This window comes from Erpetoichthys calabaricus, chromosome 12 (assembly GCF_900747795.2).
Source record: "Erpetoichthys calabaricus chromosome 12, fErpCal1.3, whole genome shotgun sequence".
In the NCBI taxonomy this organism is placed as follows: Eukaryota; Metazoa; Chordata; class Cladistia; order Polypteriformes; family Polypteridae; genus Erpetoichthys; species Erpetoichthys calabaricus.
In genome coordinates, this window is record NC_041405.2 from 11,175,291 (window position 1) to 11,193,261 (window position 17,971).

Below are 17,971 nucleotides of genomic sequence, written 5' to 3' on the forward strand. Positions count from 1 at the left end.
TCCATTGTCCATGATGCCCTGCTGGAACTCGGGGCACCTCTATGTTGAAGGCAGGGCTCCACCTGGCGGCTTGGGGGTATTGGTCAGGATGAACGGCCGGACATGTTCCACATTTATCATTTATTTTTATGTAATGTGCATAATTTTTCATTATTGTGTAATTATTGACCATTGATAGCATCTTGACCAGCTGCATCATCGTGTGGTACGGCAACATTACTGCTATGGACCGCAAACGCCTGCAGAGAGTGGTAAAGACTGCTGAGAAGATCACCAGGACACCACTACCCTTTCTGCAGAGCATTTACAACTGCAGAGTCCGCAGGAGAACTGCTTCGATCCTCAGTGACCCCCCCACCCCCAACACGAACTGTTCACACTTCTACCCTATAGAAGTATGAAATGCAGGACTTCCAGGCTAAAGAACTATTTCTTTCTCAAGGCCATTAAACTCTTAAATAAATGACTGCAGTTTATAACCGTGGTGCACCTCATTCTATCGACCTCACACAACTGTATTTGACTTCTCTGTCACACATCTACCTGCACAATTACACTTTATACTTCTGTTCTGTTCTTATATTTTATGCTGTCTTTGTTACTTATTATCTATCTGCTACTTATTATTTATGTGTATCTTTATATATGGTTTTGGCATTCTTGTGGACAGCAAAGAAGAATTTCATTGTAGAGGGAAATGTGTTTCCTTTCTGTGCACATGAAAATAAACTTTAAACTTTAACTAGAACTTATTTTTTTAAATGTAGCCAAAAGTTCTTTCAGGTCCGTTGTGCTTTTTGGGTGTTTCCCCAAGAGGTGGGGCCACCAGTCTGTCTTTTTGTTTGAATTGCCCATAGCCCTTTAAAGGCTGGGGAGACCCACTGTAAAATGTGGTTCATTGTTTTATATGCTTGTTGAGTTCTCTTGTGTTTTGTACATTAGAACATTAAGATGAGAACAGACCATTCATCCCAACAAAGCTTACCAGTTCTATCCACTTCATTGTAATATTGCTTTCTTGACTATTGGATTTCTGTTTTTGACCACATTTATTGGACTCTGTTTTAAAACGTGGGCGCACGGTGGGGCAGTGGGTAGCGCTGCCGCCTCGCATTTAGAAGACCTGGGTTCGCTTCCTGGGTCCTCCCTGCTTGGAGTGTGCATGTTCTCCCCATGTCTGCGTGGGTTTCAACCAGGTGCTCCGGTTTCCTCCCACAGTCCAAAGACATGCAGGTTAGGTGCATTGGCGATTCTAAATTGTCCCTAGTGTGTGTGTGCATGCCCTGTGGTGGGCTGGCACCCTGCCCGGGGTTTGTTTCTTGCCTTGTGCCCTGTGTTGGCTGGGATTTTCTCCAGCAGACCCCCATGACGCTATAGTTCGTATATAAAGGTTGGATAATGGATGGATGTTTTGAGTTGTTGTTTGCTCTCGGCTTGCCTTCAGGAATGTCCATTTGTGCTTTTTGCAATACTTTTGAGCATTTATGGTTTACAGAGCATTTTTGAATTACATTTTTTTATTTAATAAAGATTCTTTATCTGTTGCATTCATACAGCCAGTCTTGCTGGTTACCCTTTCTCTGTTTTAGATGTTTGCTACAATTTTAGGATTTAATAGTTGTCATGGCCATTTTCCCTGTTTAAAGGCCTCCCCTGGGACATGCCTGAGTCAAGTGTACCTCTGCTGGGTGTACCAGCAAAGAGTTTGGCACCCTCACCAGCCAGTGTGGATTTCACTTGGGAAGAACATCATAGCAATAGTGAAGACTTTACCAGATTAGATTGGAAAAAGGGGGCTCCGCTCCCTGCTCGCTTCGCTCGCCTACCCCCGGCGTTTTGAACCCGTGCCCGCTGGGCAGCCACGTGTGAGGATGACGCACGTTTAATGCGGAGCTTTCGCCCGTGTCACTCTGGGGCTCCCAACTGTTAATACGGAGCTCCGTCCGTACTATTATGCGGTGCATTGTGGACTACTGCGGACCCCGTAGTGTTTCCCGTTTCAGTTTGTATCTCGGTCAGTCGAGCTTTTGTTTTTGAAGCGTTTGAATTCCGGTCTTCATTATCTGTAACCTGCTGTCCATGTGTTTGGCCCCCTAGTTTAACCTGTTTATGACGTTTTACTTTGCTTTCTACTCTGTCTTTCATTTCTGATCTCGCTTTATTCTGCTTTTGTTTCAATGACACCTGGTGCGTGGTGAATATATTTTCCCTTTTTCGAGTAATAATTTTCATTTGTTTGCGATACTGTGATGTTTATCGTACTGTTAATAATGCATCACTGTAATGTGATTCACCTATGCTGTAAAGTTTGGACGTGTGAGGATGACGTATGTTTAATACGGAGTGTTCGCCCGTGTCACTCTGGGTCTCCCCACTGTTACTACGAAGCTGTTTCCGAACTATTATGCGGTGCATTGTGGAGCACTGCGGACTCTGTAGTATTTCCCGTTTCACTTCGTATATCGTTTAGTCGAGCTCTTTCTTTTTGGAGCAGTGCCTGCCTGGTCTGGGGCATTTCAGACGCACGTTGTAGGCGCCTGCGTTCATTAATTATATCCAGGCAGGCGCGTGTTTGTATCTCGGTCACTCGAGCTGTGTCGTGTTGAATCCGTGCCTGCTTTGCCTACGCAGTTTGAGACGCGCGTGTGTAGGCGTCCACGTTTATTAGATCTGTCCACGCGTTTAACTGTCGTTGTTTCTGCCTTTATATTCTGTATCTCGGTGTGCATGTGTTTCGTGCCTAGGTTTTTTTGAAGCTGTTGCATTCCAGTTTTCATCATCTGTAACCCGCTCTCCATGTGTTCATCCCCGTTCTTTAATCCCTTTATAAAGTTTTACTTTGTTTCCTACTCTGTGTTTTATTTCTGACCTCACTTTATCCTGCTTGCGGCATGTCAGATGGTTTGTAGTCTCTGTCGTTTTACTCTGGGGAGGGGGGCTTTGTTTTGTAACCTGCTGTCCATGTGTTTGTCCCTGTTCTTTAACCTCAATATGACGTTTTACTTTGTTTCCTACTCTGACGGTTCGTAGTCTCTCCCGTTTTGCTCTGGTGCGGGGGGGGGAGGGGGGGGGCAAGGGGGGGATTGTGTGGCGCCTGCGCACGTGCGTAGTCTCTCCCGTTTCACTCTGGGGGGCTTTGTGTGGCACTTGCGTCCACGGGCAGGTCCCTGCGTCCATATCCGGTTTACCATTCTCGTTTAGTAATATGGATCTTTAGCTTTGTAGAACTTAAGAGAAAAGGTAATTCTTTGTGGGCTATATGTACAGGGGTTATAGGGTCATTATTGTCATGTGTACATGGTGTAGTGTTGTGGAGAGTCAGGCAGCTTCTGGATTGGCATTAGAACTGGCAGTCAGCGACCTTTTCCATAATAAAAAAGCTTTAATGTCAGTGGAATAACTTAATTGTTTGTACTTACTGCATTTGTGACTTTACCAACTTGGACTGCATAATTTTGAGTGTCTTACATCCAAAACAGCAGCTGAGATTGCTTCAGAACTGTTTAATGGTGCACTACTAAAAGCTTTTCTAACTCCAAATTATAGCCATGATAAGTGTGCTTAGCCTGCCATGTTTGAATATACTTCATGTATGCTGCACTGATAGGTTGGACATTTTCAATTGTCTTCTCAGAGAAAGATGCACCTTATTGAAAAGCTACTTTTGAATTTGCACTAAAAAACTCATGCAGCTGATAATAGTTTATTTACAAACTTAAAATGTTTCAAATATTAGAAAATTTTCACTGATATCCTAAACCATAAAGCCAACAATCTCCAGTTTAATTGCCTAAATTGAATAACAAAACAAAGAAATAATATAAAAAAATACTTTTTAAAAACCACGATTATATTAAATTAAAAACTGTACTAAAAAATAAAAAATAAGTCTCTCATACATCACTCGTAAAATAAAAGTGTGGGCGCTTTTGCTAAGATTTTAAGAAGTGTTTTTTGAATGTTGATTGATGAAAAGCGTCCATGCTGTTGTTTTACGAGTGATGTATGAGAGACTTATTTTTTACTTTTTAGTACACTTTTTAACTTAATGTAAGCGTGGTTTTTAAAAAGTATTTTAAATATATATATATATATATATATATATATATATATATATATATATATATATATATATATATATATATGGAAGAGAAGGTCTGTGATACGGTTTGCATATTTGCAGTTGGAGATCCACAAAGGGAGAAAAAACGAATCACGTATCATAAAATAGTTTTATTCCTGAGCTTTCAACCCCTGTCAGGGGTCTTCATCAGAGGATAATGCTTAGACTTACAAGAATCCTATATATATATATATATATATATATATATATATATTGTTTTCAACTTTTTAGTCTTGGGTTTGTTTTAGTATAATTTTGTAATCAATATTTTAACACTTCCTTTAATATTTCTATCCATTACTAGTGCCATCTATTGGTGAAATCTTTACATTTTCTTCATATGAAAATTTAATTTCTTAATTAACATGGATTAATTGATCAATTATTGAAACTGATTATTGATTCATGTATTGTCACCAGAAATGAGTAAGTGTCATTTGGACATTTGGACAAGAAATGAGTAAGTGTCATTTGGACATTTGGACAATAGAAAGTGGGTTAAATATCGATTACAAGATTTGTACCAGACAACAAACAGGTGAAGTTAAAAGAAGCATGGTAATAATAATAAAAATTAAACAATTGATCTTTATTGAACTAAATAGAGAAGAAAAGTCAATAAATAATCAAATGATAAGCAATTCACTAATTCATATAATGAAACAAAAAACAATTAACAGGTAATTAGGGAAAATAAAAGAAAAAAACACCTGACAGCTAACAAAGTGCTAAATATCTCTCTATTATAATAAAAAAATCTTGGGTCGAGACGTGATTTTCTTGGAGACACTTTAACGTCCCACAAGACAAGGAAGTGAGACAAAAGGACAGCTGCTGTACAGGATTGTAAATGTGCGATGCATTGCACGACATGCAGATCACGCAGCACGACACAAGCAGCAGCAAGCCAGCTGATCGAGCATAGAGGAGGTAAAAAGAATGTATTTGTTTCCCATTGTATCACCGTTTAAGAGGGGGTTCGGAGGAGCGACCATATCTCCTTGGGGTGCGTTCAGCCTCCCTCTTCACAACACGAGTGGCAGAGACGTGAAGTGGCTGGCGCGTAGCATGCCCCGAGGCGGGAGGGAGAATAACTCATTCACTACAGCTTTATTACTGGCAAATATCAAGAAATAAAAAATGAATGAAATGAAAATAACAATCTCTTTAAATTGTATATCCAGTTAACCAAACCCAGGAGTGGGTGAGTGAAGCGAGCAGGGGGCAGAGCCCCCTAGTCTACAAGATATTAAGAACCAAACATATTTCAATAATAAAAGTGTACAAAACTATGCTTGGAACACTTCCAAATAAACACAAAGGAAACACAGAAAATAAATGTGATAATCAAACTACTCTAAGCTAAATAACAGAGTAAGGGAGCAACAGTAAATATAAAAGATATTAAAGCATTCTGAATGCAAACGTGGAAGTAAAGCAAACTACCAAAATCTAAAACAGAAGGTAAATTCCCTTAATGCGAATGTAGATGTCCTTAAGAGGCCGACTGCTGCAAGAAGTGAAAACTACTCAGGGCCTTTGCAACATGCAGACATATTAATGGTTCTTACATAAGAAGAGAAACAGGTGGCTACTCCAGCTAAATACAGACAATGGGAATTGTTATTTTGTTGCTTAATTTCTTTATTGAAGCTCATTTTCTTTCATACTGTGTTTAATCACTCCAGTTTACTTTAAATTGACATTATGTGTCCTTTGTTCTGATTTGATGTTTAAGGTTTCTCTGGGTTCTTATTCCTCCTCTTCTTTCAAATTCAAACCTTGAAGACCATACTCTAAAATGACAAATACTGAGACATAGTAATTAAATATACAGTATAAAAAATGATAAATTAAAGAGTTTCAAAGCAGGAAAGTCCCAAAAAATCCCCAAAATGCTGACTAGAGGGGAAAATACCACAAAACCCTGGCTAGTTGCAAAATAGGGCAACTACAGTATTTTGAAAAAGGCACACTATAGATAGATAGATTTCATTTTTCTGTGTTCAGTATTTGTGTTTCATTTGAATGTTATTTTGTATCATATTTAATCTATACTGTGATTGTCTTAAACAGGAAGGTAGCACACTCCATGGTGCAGACTCCTGTGTAGATTTTACACATTTTACCTGTGTGTGTTTGTGACTGTGTCCTGCTCCCTTATCCAGTGCTGGTTCATGCATTGCTCCTATTGCTGGTCATACAGGTTGTGGCTCCCAAACTATATAACTGAATTATCAAATGGGTTTGAAAATGTATGTATTGATAGATATATTTGTATGCTAAATTTGAATTGGGCTTACTTTAAATAATTCGATTTTTGATAATCTGTGGCAAGATAGCACAGTAATTAATTATGACGTCTCTCATCCCTAGAGCCCTGGAGTAAAATCTTAGCATACGCATTATTTTAGTCTACACAAGCCTCTTATGGCCAAATGCATTTTATTCAGTTATTGTAAGTTATTCCAACTGTCTTAAAATATTTAGCTTAAGTTGCTTGACAAGTTTCAAGTGGTTGTTTCTGAGTAAGCATGCCCTATCTTGGAGTAATGCCTTATGCAGGATTGCTTTAGAGCTGCCATCTGATGCTCCCATTATGAGTGGCACAGGAAAAAAATGAATAGATTATAAGTTAACTAGCAAAATACCCGCGCTTCGCAGCGGAGAAGTAGTGTGTTAAAGAGGTAATGAAAAAGTAAAGTAAACATTTTAAAAATAACGTAACATGATTGTCAATGTAATTGTGTTGTCATTGTTATGAGTGTTGCTGTCATATATATATATACATATACACATATACACACATATACAGATATATTATATATACATATACACATATATTTTTTATATATATATATTTTTTATATATATATATATATATATATATATATATATATATATATATACAGTATATATATATATATATATATATATATATATATATATACACATACATACATACATACATACATATACACACATAGATGCACTTACAATAACATAGAAATCAATATAAACAACATTAACATCATTATCATATGAGAATATGAAGTAATATATAAGAAGCACATTTCATATAAATATAAATTATTAAACAGTAACATCTTCTTCAATAATTTGCTACCGTGGCTTTTCGTTGGTCTGTCCAGGATTTTAAATCACATGTAGCTTGCAAACCGTTTCACGTATTGACTTGAAATATGGTACACATATAATACGTCACGTCTGCTATCCGCTTTATGGGTGATGAATGTATTAATCTTTTTATGTTTATTTTATTTTATAATCAACTCCTATCTGCGCACACCAGGGCGGCCGTGGGCAGATGCGTATGGTGTATTCAGTCGATGTTATCGTGCATTGCGCTGTCACTGGTATTTTGATAAAAGAATTTGAACAATATATAAGAAGCGTATAAATTATTAAACAGTAAAACATTAACATTTAAGAAGTAAAGTTACATTGAGTACTACTGCAGTGCCTTCGGGTATACCTAATTTTTTCTTTGCCCATTACATGTTTAAATGTATACATTTTTTGGTGTACCTACCCGAGAACACGCGACATATAACCGACCGTGGGAGAAGCATGGATTTTAAACACGCGTTGAGTTCATCTGCTGGTCTCCCTCGTGGAATAACTGGTAATGTTTGAGTAAAATGTATTTGAGTAAAATGTACAGCGAGTAAAACGACATTACCTCCTTTTTTTTTTTACGATCTCTGAGATCTTGCTTTTTTCGGTTCAAGGCTTCATAAGCTCTTTTATGTTCAATGTTGTACTTAATAAGTACTAATTATCCCAAACCATCATCTTTGAATGTTGCAAGACTTTCGCCTTGTATGTAGATCGGGGTAATTACAGTCATTGCATTCCTAGTCTGAATCACAATCTGATTGTATGGGTGGTTACCTGGCACTGTAGGGTTGCCACCCGTCCTTTAAAATACGGAATCGTGCCGCGTTTGAGAATGAAATTGCGCGTCCCGTTTTGAATCAATACTGGACGGGATTTATCCCGTATTTTTTTTATAATTTTTTTTTTAAAGCAGCGTCTCATGCAAATCATCCCACACGCATTTTATGAAGATGCCTCCTTTCCTACTTTTGATTGGGTAATACTTGATGTCATTGTTAGTTTGATTGGTGTTTTTAACTGTCCAGTGAGGAGGGCGTGTCTTTTAAGTACAGTCTGCAAAGTGTTGGCACTGACATGTTGCGTCAGCGGCATAGTTGAAGCCCCTAACGTTGCGGTCAGCAAGTCGGCTAACATCCGCCATGTGCCGTCTTTCAGTTGCGAGAAGCAGATCATAGAATGGTTGAAACTGTTGCCCCTAACGTTGCGCCACGGCGTGTGCTTCGTTTATACCTCGTGTCTTCTCATTAAACTTTTATCTCGCGAATATGTTATTTCAATCCGCAGCGGGAGCGTTTCTATAAACTTAATTTAAAGTTACGTTTTACACCGTGCTTTGTTTCCCTTATGAACATGCTTGTATGCTTTACTCGCTCCGTTCTCAATTGTTTAATTAATTTTTTGCTCTTCGCTGTTTGCGGCTGTTCCTCCATTTCCCTGTACTTCGTTCTTTTATCTCGCGAATATCTTATTGCAATCCTTAACAGGAGCGTTTCAATAAACTGATTGAAAATAGTTTTGCATTTACCTTTTTAGTAAAAGGCGAGCTTTTAAGCCTGAGAAATCACCCCGTAAATGCACACGTTTAATTGGACATGTGTTAATATGTATGGTTACACAGTATTAAAAGACAGTGAACAACGTCAGTTACCTTTGTTCCCGCGTTTGATAAAAGGTGAGCTTTTAAGCCTGAGAAATCACCCCGTAAATGCACACGTTTAATTGCACATGTGTTAATATGTATGCTCACACAGTATTAAAAGACAGTGAAAAATTAACGTAATTTACCTTCGTTCCCGCGTGTGACTCGTGCTGTAAATGTCTTCCTTGTTTTTAGTTCACGTGATTACGTAGGAGGCGTGATGACGCGATACGTGACTCCGCCTCCTCCATTACAGTGTATGGACAAAAAATATGTTCCAGTTATGACCATTACGCTTTGAATTTCGAAATGAAACCTGCCTAACTTTTGTAAGTAAGCTGTAAGGAATGAGCCTGCCAAATTTCAGCCTTCCACCTACACGGGAAGTTGGAGAATTAGTGATGAGTGAGTCAGTGAGTGAGTCAGTCAGTGAGGGCTTTGCCTTTTATTATTATAGATTAACAATTAATTAGATGTAAAAAAATAAAAACTCTTCTGAGTAAATTAAACATTTTATTTGCATCTTTATTTTTTCCTATAGTAACTCTTCTTTATTTAATGACAAAGAGATGATAGGCTAATAAAGACACATCAGGGTGTACAATTCAATACCTGAGTGTTTGAACTTTGCAGTCCTCACATGAACTGCAATCACAGCCAAGACCATCAGTAGCAATCCTGCAGAGAGTAGTCCCGTCTTCAGGTAGCATATTTTCAGCTTGCCTAAGAGAAATGAACCTGGCAGAAGACCTAAAAAAACCAAAACAATTTAGAGAAAGTCTCAATGTCAGGAATATTCAAGACAAGATTTCAACTCAACTTTGAATTGCCATAAGGGTTTATTTGGTGTTTAAGTGACATGACAGAGCTATTCAAGCTTTTAGATTACATCTAGTTGTTTCACCTTCTCTCCTGATACTTTCCCTCAGTGGCTGTGTCAGAGAGCTGTGATTTACTTCACACACAATCTCTTCACCTGAGCTCCAAAGAGAGTCACTGATCTGTAGGGTTGAACTGGTCCTGTAGGTGCCATCATGGTTTAAAGATGGGGCTTCCTGCTGGAAAGTGTGGGTCACCCCAGGGATGGTGTGCTTCCAGGACAGGATTATCCTTGGAGGGTAGAAGCTCATAGCAGTGCAAGTTACATTCAGGATGCTGGGGGTGCTGTCTGATGTCTGAGAAAGGAGCTGCAGTTTGGGAAGAGCTGTGACAAATAAACAATTGGATAACATTAGATTGCTGTGCTAAAGTTGTGATATTAACAACAAATAGATTCGAAATTCAAGATTATTTATTTGTCACATAGACGGTTATGCAAGTACAGCATGTAGTGAAATGTGCCATGAGTCAGCCATGGGACTGTGCAATAAAGTTAACGAACCGTTGAATTAAATGAAATTATATTAAAAAGAGATCTCTCTATTATAAAAGAAAATCTTGAGACAAGACAAGACTGTTGCCAAGAGATTTTTTTCAAGTCCCACCCTTCTCTCAACCATTTCCAGTTAACGGCCCACGTCTGTGGTCATCTCACCTCTCATTTGTGTGAATACTTTTGTCAGACACAGTTCCTGCGCTGTCAGATCTTTTAAATTTTTACGTTTTACTCACGTTCCCAATAAAAGAAGACTTATTATGTCCAAATCTTAATGAAGAATTTCATCCCGAAGAAACAATGAAGTCAAATGACTTAACGTGAAAATTGTTGATCGGTTACACGCCAGATTGGTTAAATGCGTATCAATAGGCTATGCTGAAACAGTTGGTGGTGATCGTGCGGAAGATGAAAACATCAACTTATAATATCCCGTAGAGTATTTACAACCGTTAACACCGTCTGGTTTTCCACCGGACGAATTACTGTTGAAAGAAGGCTGTATCGTAATGTTATTGCATAATTTATATATGACTGATGGGCTATGCAATAGGACAAGATTAGTTGTATTGAGAATTGGCCAAACAATTCTGACATGTAAAATTTTAACAGGCAACAAGAAAGGTAATGTAACATCTTCCGCGGAAAACATTAGACACCAAAGGAGATCTTGATATCCATCCATCCATTATCCAACCCGCTATATCCTAACTACAGGGTTACGGGGGTCTGCTGGAGCTAATCCCAGACAACACAGGGTGCAAGGCAGGAAACAAACCCTGGGCAGTGCGCCAGCCCACCGCAGGGCAAGATCTTCATATGCTATTCATATTAAAATATTTACGGTTTCCCGTTAGAATAGCTTTTGCTATGACAGTTAACAAATCACTGGGACAAACATTCGAAAAAGTCAGTTTATTTATTAGAGAGAAAGAAACGATATTCACTCACGGGCAGTTATACGTTGCATTGTCACGATGGTACTCCAAACACGGAATCAAAATTCAAAGCCATATTGACGAAAAGTTAATTCCAAATATTGTTCTTACTGAAGTTTTACAGTAAAAGTGTATTTTTAAAAAGTATTTGCGTGTTAATTTCAAAGCCAAACAGAATGAAAACATATAATGCAACATGAAACATAATTGTCTTTCAATTAATTACGTTTTACTATTTTTTACTATGGTTAATTACTTGCTGTAACATAAAATAGTCAGGTCTATTATGCATATGGAACAATTCCCATGAAAATAATAATCTATTTAAATTGTACATCCACTTCCCCAAATGTGAGCGGCAGAGCCGCAAAATGGCTGGTGCATATCGCAGGCACGGGGGTTGCCAAGCGAAGTGAGCAAGGGGCAGAGCCCCCTAGTTTTAATAAAAATGATGTTTTACTGATTAAGCATGCTACACCCAAAAATATGTGAGATAGATAGATAGATAGATACTTTATTACTCCCAATGGGAAATTCACAAATAATGTTAAATACCATAGGCTAGTCTGCTGAATGCACTTGCTAGCTTTATTTCTGGCAGAGTTGCATTTTCATCCTTTGTTCATATGCCATGGTTGGCAACTTGTAACTTTTTAACGGTCACCTCACGGATCTGAAGGAAAACTACAACCCCCTAGAAAAAATGATAGATTCTCCACACTTAAGAGGATATTTACTCCGCTTTTCAACATCTTAACAAATAAACAAATCACAACATACCTTCAAACATATGAAATTAAATTATTTTAATCAATGGTGTGTTTTTCTTTTTACAGATTAAGTAGAGAAAAAAAAAGACTTAATTACTCAATGCTTTGGAAAAAAAGTATGGCATCATCAACTAAAATAAATCGCAATTAGTACTCTGTTACTCCTCCTCAGGCTTTTACATATGATGGCTTGAATTCTTTAAGGTATGTTTGATGAAGTCAGAATATTCAGCCACTATACAGGAATTGTTTTGTGTTATATCCATGATTTGTTTATTTGCTACAAAGAAAATCTGGAGGAATATTTTCTTAAGTTTGGTGATTCCATGATTTGTGGTTTTCTTTCAGGTCCGCAGTTAAAAAGCCTTGGCAGAAATATGTGAACACAGGGTGAAAATGCAATTACATTGAGCACATTGGCCTGTTGTGTTTAGTAACGTAAACACTGAAACATTATTTTATTTCAGTCCACTTGCAAATAACATTGGTAACAACTAACAAGTGCATTTAGCAGATAATTTATCTGTTGTTTCTGAAGAAACACCTTTGCTCTAACCTTCACCACAATGCTAGTCACTAATATGCATTTCCTAAGTTAACCAGCTTCACAACACTGGTAGCGTGTTCACATTTTTTTTTACACTTTTGGAACTATTTGCATTGTGTGCTCAGTCATATCTGGTAAAATGTATGTACAGTTGTTTGTGCTAACGCTTTACTAGGATTACAAAACTGTAGCCCTTCTAAATAATACTGTTAGTTGCCCAAATTTATGTTAGTGTGCATCAATTAAATCAGATTTATTCTAGAAGAAAAGGCGGGCACCCTGAGGTTGTTGGTTCAAATCCCACTACTGACACCAAAGCAAGTCACATCATCTGCCTCTGCTTCAACTGGAAGAACAAAGAAATGGAACCAATAATATCTGAGATGTTGTAAGTTACCGTGGAGAAAGTCAATAATAAGTAAAACATATGATGTCTGGAAAGAGATTAAAACAAGACTAGAAAGAGATCTCACAAAATCTAACATGCTTTTCAAACCAAATTCTCAATTTTGACTCCTTATACCTCAGTTGTATCTCATATCTTCTTTTTGTCTAAAGCGATTTCTCGTAAGGAATTTTAGGGGAAACATCTTCAAAAAGTTGATTGTTAAATGAAACATAAATGAGAATCTCTGTTAACTCTCTTAAGTCATTAAAGATCAACTATTGAGCGGTCAGTTTTTCCTATGGGTATTTTTGGGTTAAATACTTACAATGTTTCCAGATGTTTGGTGAAACCTTCTTCCACCGAATATGCCGGTGTGATTAGCCCACTCAAAGACCACACAGAGAGTTGCTGCATGTCGGTGTGCAATGTGGGGGAGGGGCAGGAACAATTAGTCGATTAAGGAAATGCAATTTGATTGAAAGTTTTAGTCAGTTACAATGAATTAATTGCAACAGCCCCAATCTATTTGTAAACTATAACAGTAATATTTTTTCGGTTGTTTTTGTTCTGCAGACTAGTAGATGCTAGAGGCACTGGTGTGTTCATAGGCAGCATAGTCACTACAGAGTTGGAAATTAGGACTCTGTGTCTGCCTTGTTTCATCACATATGACAGTAAATGTAGTACCTAGGATTTCACAAGCTATCATAAAATTAGTTTGCATTGTTGAAAATATTCTTTCTTATTAGAAAATTTGTTTTTCTGACTCACTTTTACAATTGCCTGTATACTGCAGACAGAAATTGTCATGTCCATGATGTACGTTTTCGCTCAAGTGATAACAGAATAATAGGAGCCTTCTTTACGTTACTTACTTATTTTATTTTTTTTTTTTTTGGAGGTTCTTTCCAGGCAGAATTTTAATGAGGTTTAAAAAAAAATTAAATACCAAGACTCTTTTTGTAATGTCACAAGTCCTTTCCAAATACACATCCCAGAACAGATGAAGTGTCCAGCATCAGAGGGCTTCACCGCTGTAATGTTCAGAATGCTAGCCGAAAGATTATTTAAAATAGAGTAGTGACTGTCAGTCCTAATATCTTTTTCATTTCCTTCAGTGCCATTTGGAGATGAGTGTCTGTGGCGCCAAAGTAATCGGAGTGTTGGGCAGTTTTGTTCATCTTCCAATATGCAATTGAACTGAACCATCTGGCCAACCAGAGCAGTTAGAGATGGAGGAACAATGAAAATGTGAACTGCAGAGCTCAGGGTGAAACCTGTGGGTCAAAAAAAAAATCTTATATAGAAAGCAGACTGTAACAATCTTCCGATCTTGTATCTATGTGCATTTACTGAAGCGCTATCTGTCAGCTGATTAGGAAGTTGACATGTAACTATCTCTATTTATATAAAATCCAATGTCTGTCTGAGTGTCTGTCCGCTTTTCACAAGAGAACTACTTAACAGATTTAGATCAGGTTTTTTCTATAATTTGCTTGAACATTCTGGTTGATTTTGTGACTTCTCTCATTGCGCTAAGAATCATAGTTTGCTTATAGGAGCGATATATTTGTACTAATCCGAGACAGAGGCTGCAGGCCGAAGAGTCAGGAGTGGGGAGCTGAGCAGGGCCTTCCTCACTTATGCGCCAGCCTCCATTCGAGTCGGTGTACCTCTGCGTTTTGGAGTGTACCTAACCTCCACTTAGCTAGCAATACCTGTTTATTTATTGATTTTTAAAGTTTGCCCTGTTTCACTACTATGCGGGCGGAGCCATCGGGGATGGTTAGTAAGGAATATGTTCCACTTTAACAGTATGAGTATAAAATTTAACAATAAAGTTTAGACCAGCTCTTTCCACCGTACATAAGAAATTTAAAAATTGCCAGTTCACTTCAAGTCATAAAATGGAAATTCACACCCTCCCCATTAAAACCAATATAAATGAACCCTTGACGATCCAAACAAGTCCACATTAACAGTGTAATAAGCAATATGAGCAGAAGTACATTTATCTACATAGACAATTAACAGTAAAAGGCAAGTACTGATAGAATAAAATGCAAAGCAAGGTGAGGAATAGCAGCATGTGAGTCTGTGTGAGCTTCACCTCGGCTACAGTTTTTATGAGGTCAGCTCTGATTTTTACTTGTTTAAGCTTTTCACACAGAAACACACACGCGTGGAACTAAAATGATTTTTGCTTCTGCATTAAATTTTCAGCAAGGATTTCCTGCGTCCTGAACTCTTATTCATCTACATTCAGCAGAATATGCGTACAATGAAAAATAATCTTTAAAATGGGAAACAAACTGATTTAAGAAATACAGTTTTTCAAAACTGATCAAATTATTAAAAGCTGTGCTATGTAACATCTATAGAAGAAAACAAAAATGTTAAATTAGTTTCATTTCTAAAAATGCATAAAGAAAGTAAAGAGATGATTATGAACTTGTCTTCTAATTCAACTTATGCTGTTTTGTTTAAATTATAATGTACTTAATTAAAGTATTCATAGTGAGGGTCAACATGTATTAATTTGCTGCTGATTCCCAATACTTTGGCTGAATCTCTCAAGACTAAGATTTAACAATTATTCAAGGAGCACTGCAAACCAAATATCTTTTTAAATGTACAGGTGACAGATAAACACAGAACATGCATACTTGTAAAATGAAGAATTTGTATAATTTGCACTTACATATATAGAATAAAATACATTTTCCATGAGGAGAAAGGCTTCTCTTTAAAGCCATTGTGCTGTCGTCTGTTAACGAATAACATGCATTTTTTTTTAAACTGGTCAAACCTTTCACTTCCTTCCTCTCTAAATACCTTGAGCTAGACACTGACGTTTAAGACCGCAGTACTAATGTTAATATTTTTTTTTTTGTGTTTTATCTCCCTGAGTCTTTCTCTCTTGAATGCCATATTAATCCAGATCATGAAGTGCTGATATACTCACAAATATCAAAATACTAGTTTAGTAAAGTCCTGCGGTGGGTTGGCACCCTGCCCGGGATTGGTTCCTGCGTTGTGCCCTGTGTTGGCTGGGATTGACTCCAGCAGACCCCCGTGACCCTGTGTTTGGATTCAGCGGGTTGGAAAATGGATGGATGGATAGTTTAGTAAAGCAAACAAACACAGCAGATAAGAATGATTGCAGGAGGAATACAAAAAGTCAAATCAAAACTAATTAAAAGCATAACAATTGGGTCAACCATTCGGTTTCTCATCCTTGTGGTTGGACACTAAAACCCACTCTCTGACTCACCTTCTAATCTCCACACTGTGCTACTTTTCCTCAATTTTAGCTGTTTGATAACCACGAGTGGTCCTCGTATCTAGTCAAAGGGTACTTATAAGGAAATCCTTGAATCATCTGAAGAGTCCTTTACAATCCTGGACTCTGTTTGGTGACCCCAGCTATTTCTTCAAACCTCTATACTTTTTGTTATTGCAGCTTTATGAACGTTTGGGTGTTCTCCATCCGTCTGATGTCCTTAATATGCAGGAATAGTTTTCTCCCCCTCTGTTCATCTTAAGGGGTTCCTCTTGTCTTTTGTCTTTTGATGGTCTGCTATAACATGACAACTACACTAATAAGGTGCCGTGTCCCCTACCATTTTGACTCTCTGTCTTGTTACATTTGTGGGTTTCTTCTGTAAAGTATGGACCCTGTCAGTCCCATCCCCTGTTGTTTGCAAGTCTTATGACCCTTGTAGCCCTGAAACCCTCTGCAAGGAGGCAACCTCCAACTGGTGCGCCATAACAACCAAAATTAAAATAACTGTGTAATGCAGATGATCTTTTCTAAACGTATTTTAAACACTTTCTAACTTTTTATACCAAATAAATATAACGGAGCCCCTTGTTTCAGATGGCCTTCTTAGACAAAATGGTCCAGCTTCTTGTTGTTTAGCCTGTGGTTTATCGATAACACAGGATATGATGTAGTTTGAGAGCTCAGCATGGCCTAGTCAGCCCCATTCTTCTGCTAACACTTTCGTGTGGTCAGATTTCTGACAGCTCAGATGAATGTTGAGTGATCACCTATGTGCATTTAAATAAACGTGGATCCACTGAAGTAGCAAGGAGTTCAGAGTAAAACTTAATTTACCTTTAACTTGGAAGAATGCATTCCTTTCATTTTGATGACTGCAAACACGATGCACAGCAGTTTGAGGCTTTAAGACTGTATTATTATAGGTTAGGTCATATATATTATATATTTCCTACTAAGCAGAACTTCTGATAACTGTTTTACATGTAAATGTTTTTAGTTTACAATTGGATGACCTTCACAGCTCTATAGGCTTTGGTTCAAATCCTTGTGTATTTGCTTGTGCGTGTTTTCTCCAAATGTTCCAACTTTTTCCCTTTTCCCAGAGACATGGTAGGTGACTTTGACTGACAACACAAAACGGGTGTTTTATGCCCTTTGATGGACTAATGTCCTCTGCAGAGATCTTTCTTGCCTTGTGCTGACAAAATAGACTCTGGCAACCCTAAATGGACTAAGCACATTCGGAAAATGAATGGACACAACAGGTTTGGAAAGTAAATTAAAGAATAATTTGCAGTTCTTATGTTTTTTATGCTGCTACAGATGGGGAGTTATATACTGTGGCTCTTCATAAAAAAAAGACAATGAGCCAAGTGCTTTGAAGTTTAACAGGAAATAAAAAGCTCAAATAAAAAAAAAAAAATGACTGCAGACCACCAATCAGTGTAAGCATTTGTAGAGGTACAATGGAATTGTTGATTCTCCCAGGAAGTGGGCTTTGCTCTTCATAGTTTAATAGAAATAATAATATATATATACAGTGTGATGGACGGCCGGCGTTTCAGTCTGGCCGGGATGCCCCTCAACTAAGAGAAAGGGCCTTTTTAGGACACTACATCCCCCGGGACACTAGATGGCAGTTCCCCTGGATGGAAATGGTTCTCCGGATTCCCGCAGGGCAGCATGGGACATGGAGTCCGGTTCTTCAGCCCCGTTGGGAGCCGTGGGTGCCACCAGAGGGAGCTCACCAAGAACCCGGGGAAT

General features: G+C 37.9%; 1 protein-coding gene across 1 annotated transcript; it reads right to left on the reverse strand.

Annotated features, from left to right (window-relative positions):
- Positions 1–5,624: 5,624 nt before the first annotated feature.
- LOC114662276 (class II histocompatibility antigen, B-L beta chain-like) lies at positions 5,625–10,261 on the reverse strand. The gene is made up of 3 exons (XM_028815667.2): positions 9,808–10,261; positions 9,516–9,653; positions 5,625–5,919 (listed from the first exon to the last, which is right to left on the reverse strand). The coding sequence occupies exons 1-3, from the start codon at positions 10,133–10,135 to the stop codon at positions 5,876–5,878; spliced, it is 510 nt and encodes a 169-aa protein (XP_028671500.2). The 5' UTR covers positions 10,136–10,261; the 3' UTR covers positions 5,625–5,875.
- Between the last annotated feature and the right edge of the window lie 7,710 nt (positions 10,262–17,971).

Excerpts from the sequence above, each read along its gene's own strand:
- LOC114662276 (XM_028815667.2), bottom strand. The coding sequence starts at position 10,135 with ATGTTATCCAATTGTTTATTTGTCACAGCTCTTCCCAAACTGCAGCTC. Across the intron at positions 9,654-9,807 it reads GGAAAGTATCAGGAGAGAAG|GTCTTCTGCCAGGTTCATTT; the intron begins GTGAAACAACTA and ends TGGTTTTTTTAG. Across the intron at positions 5,920-9,515 it reads TGCAAAGTTCAAACACTCAG|AGTATGGTCTTCAAGGTTTG; the intron begins GTATTGAATTGT and ends TTGTCATTTTAG.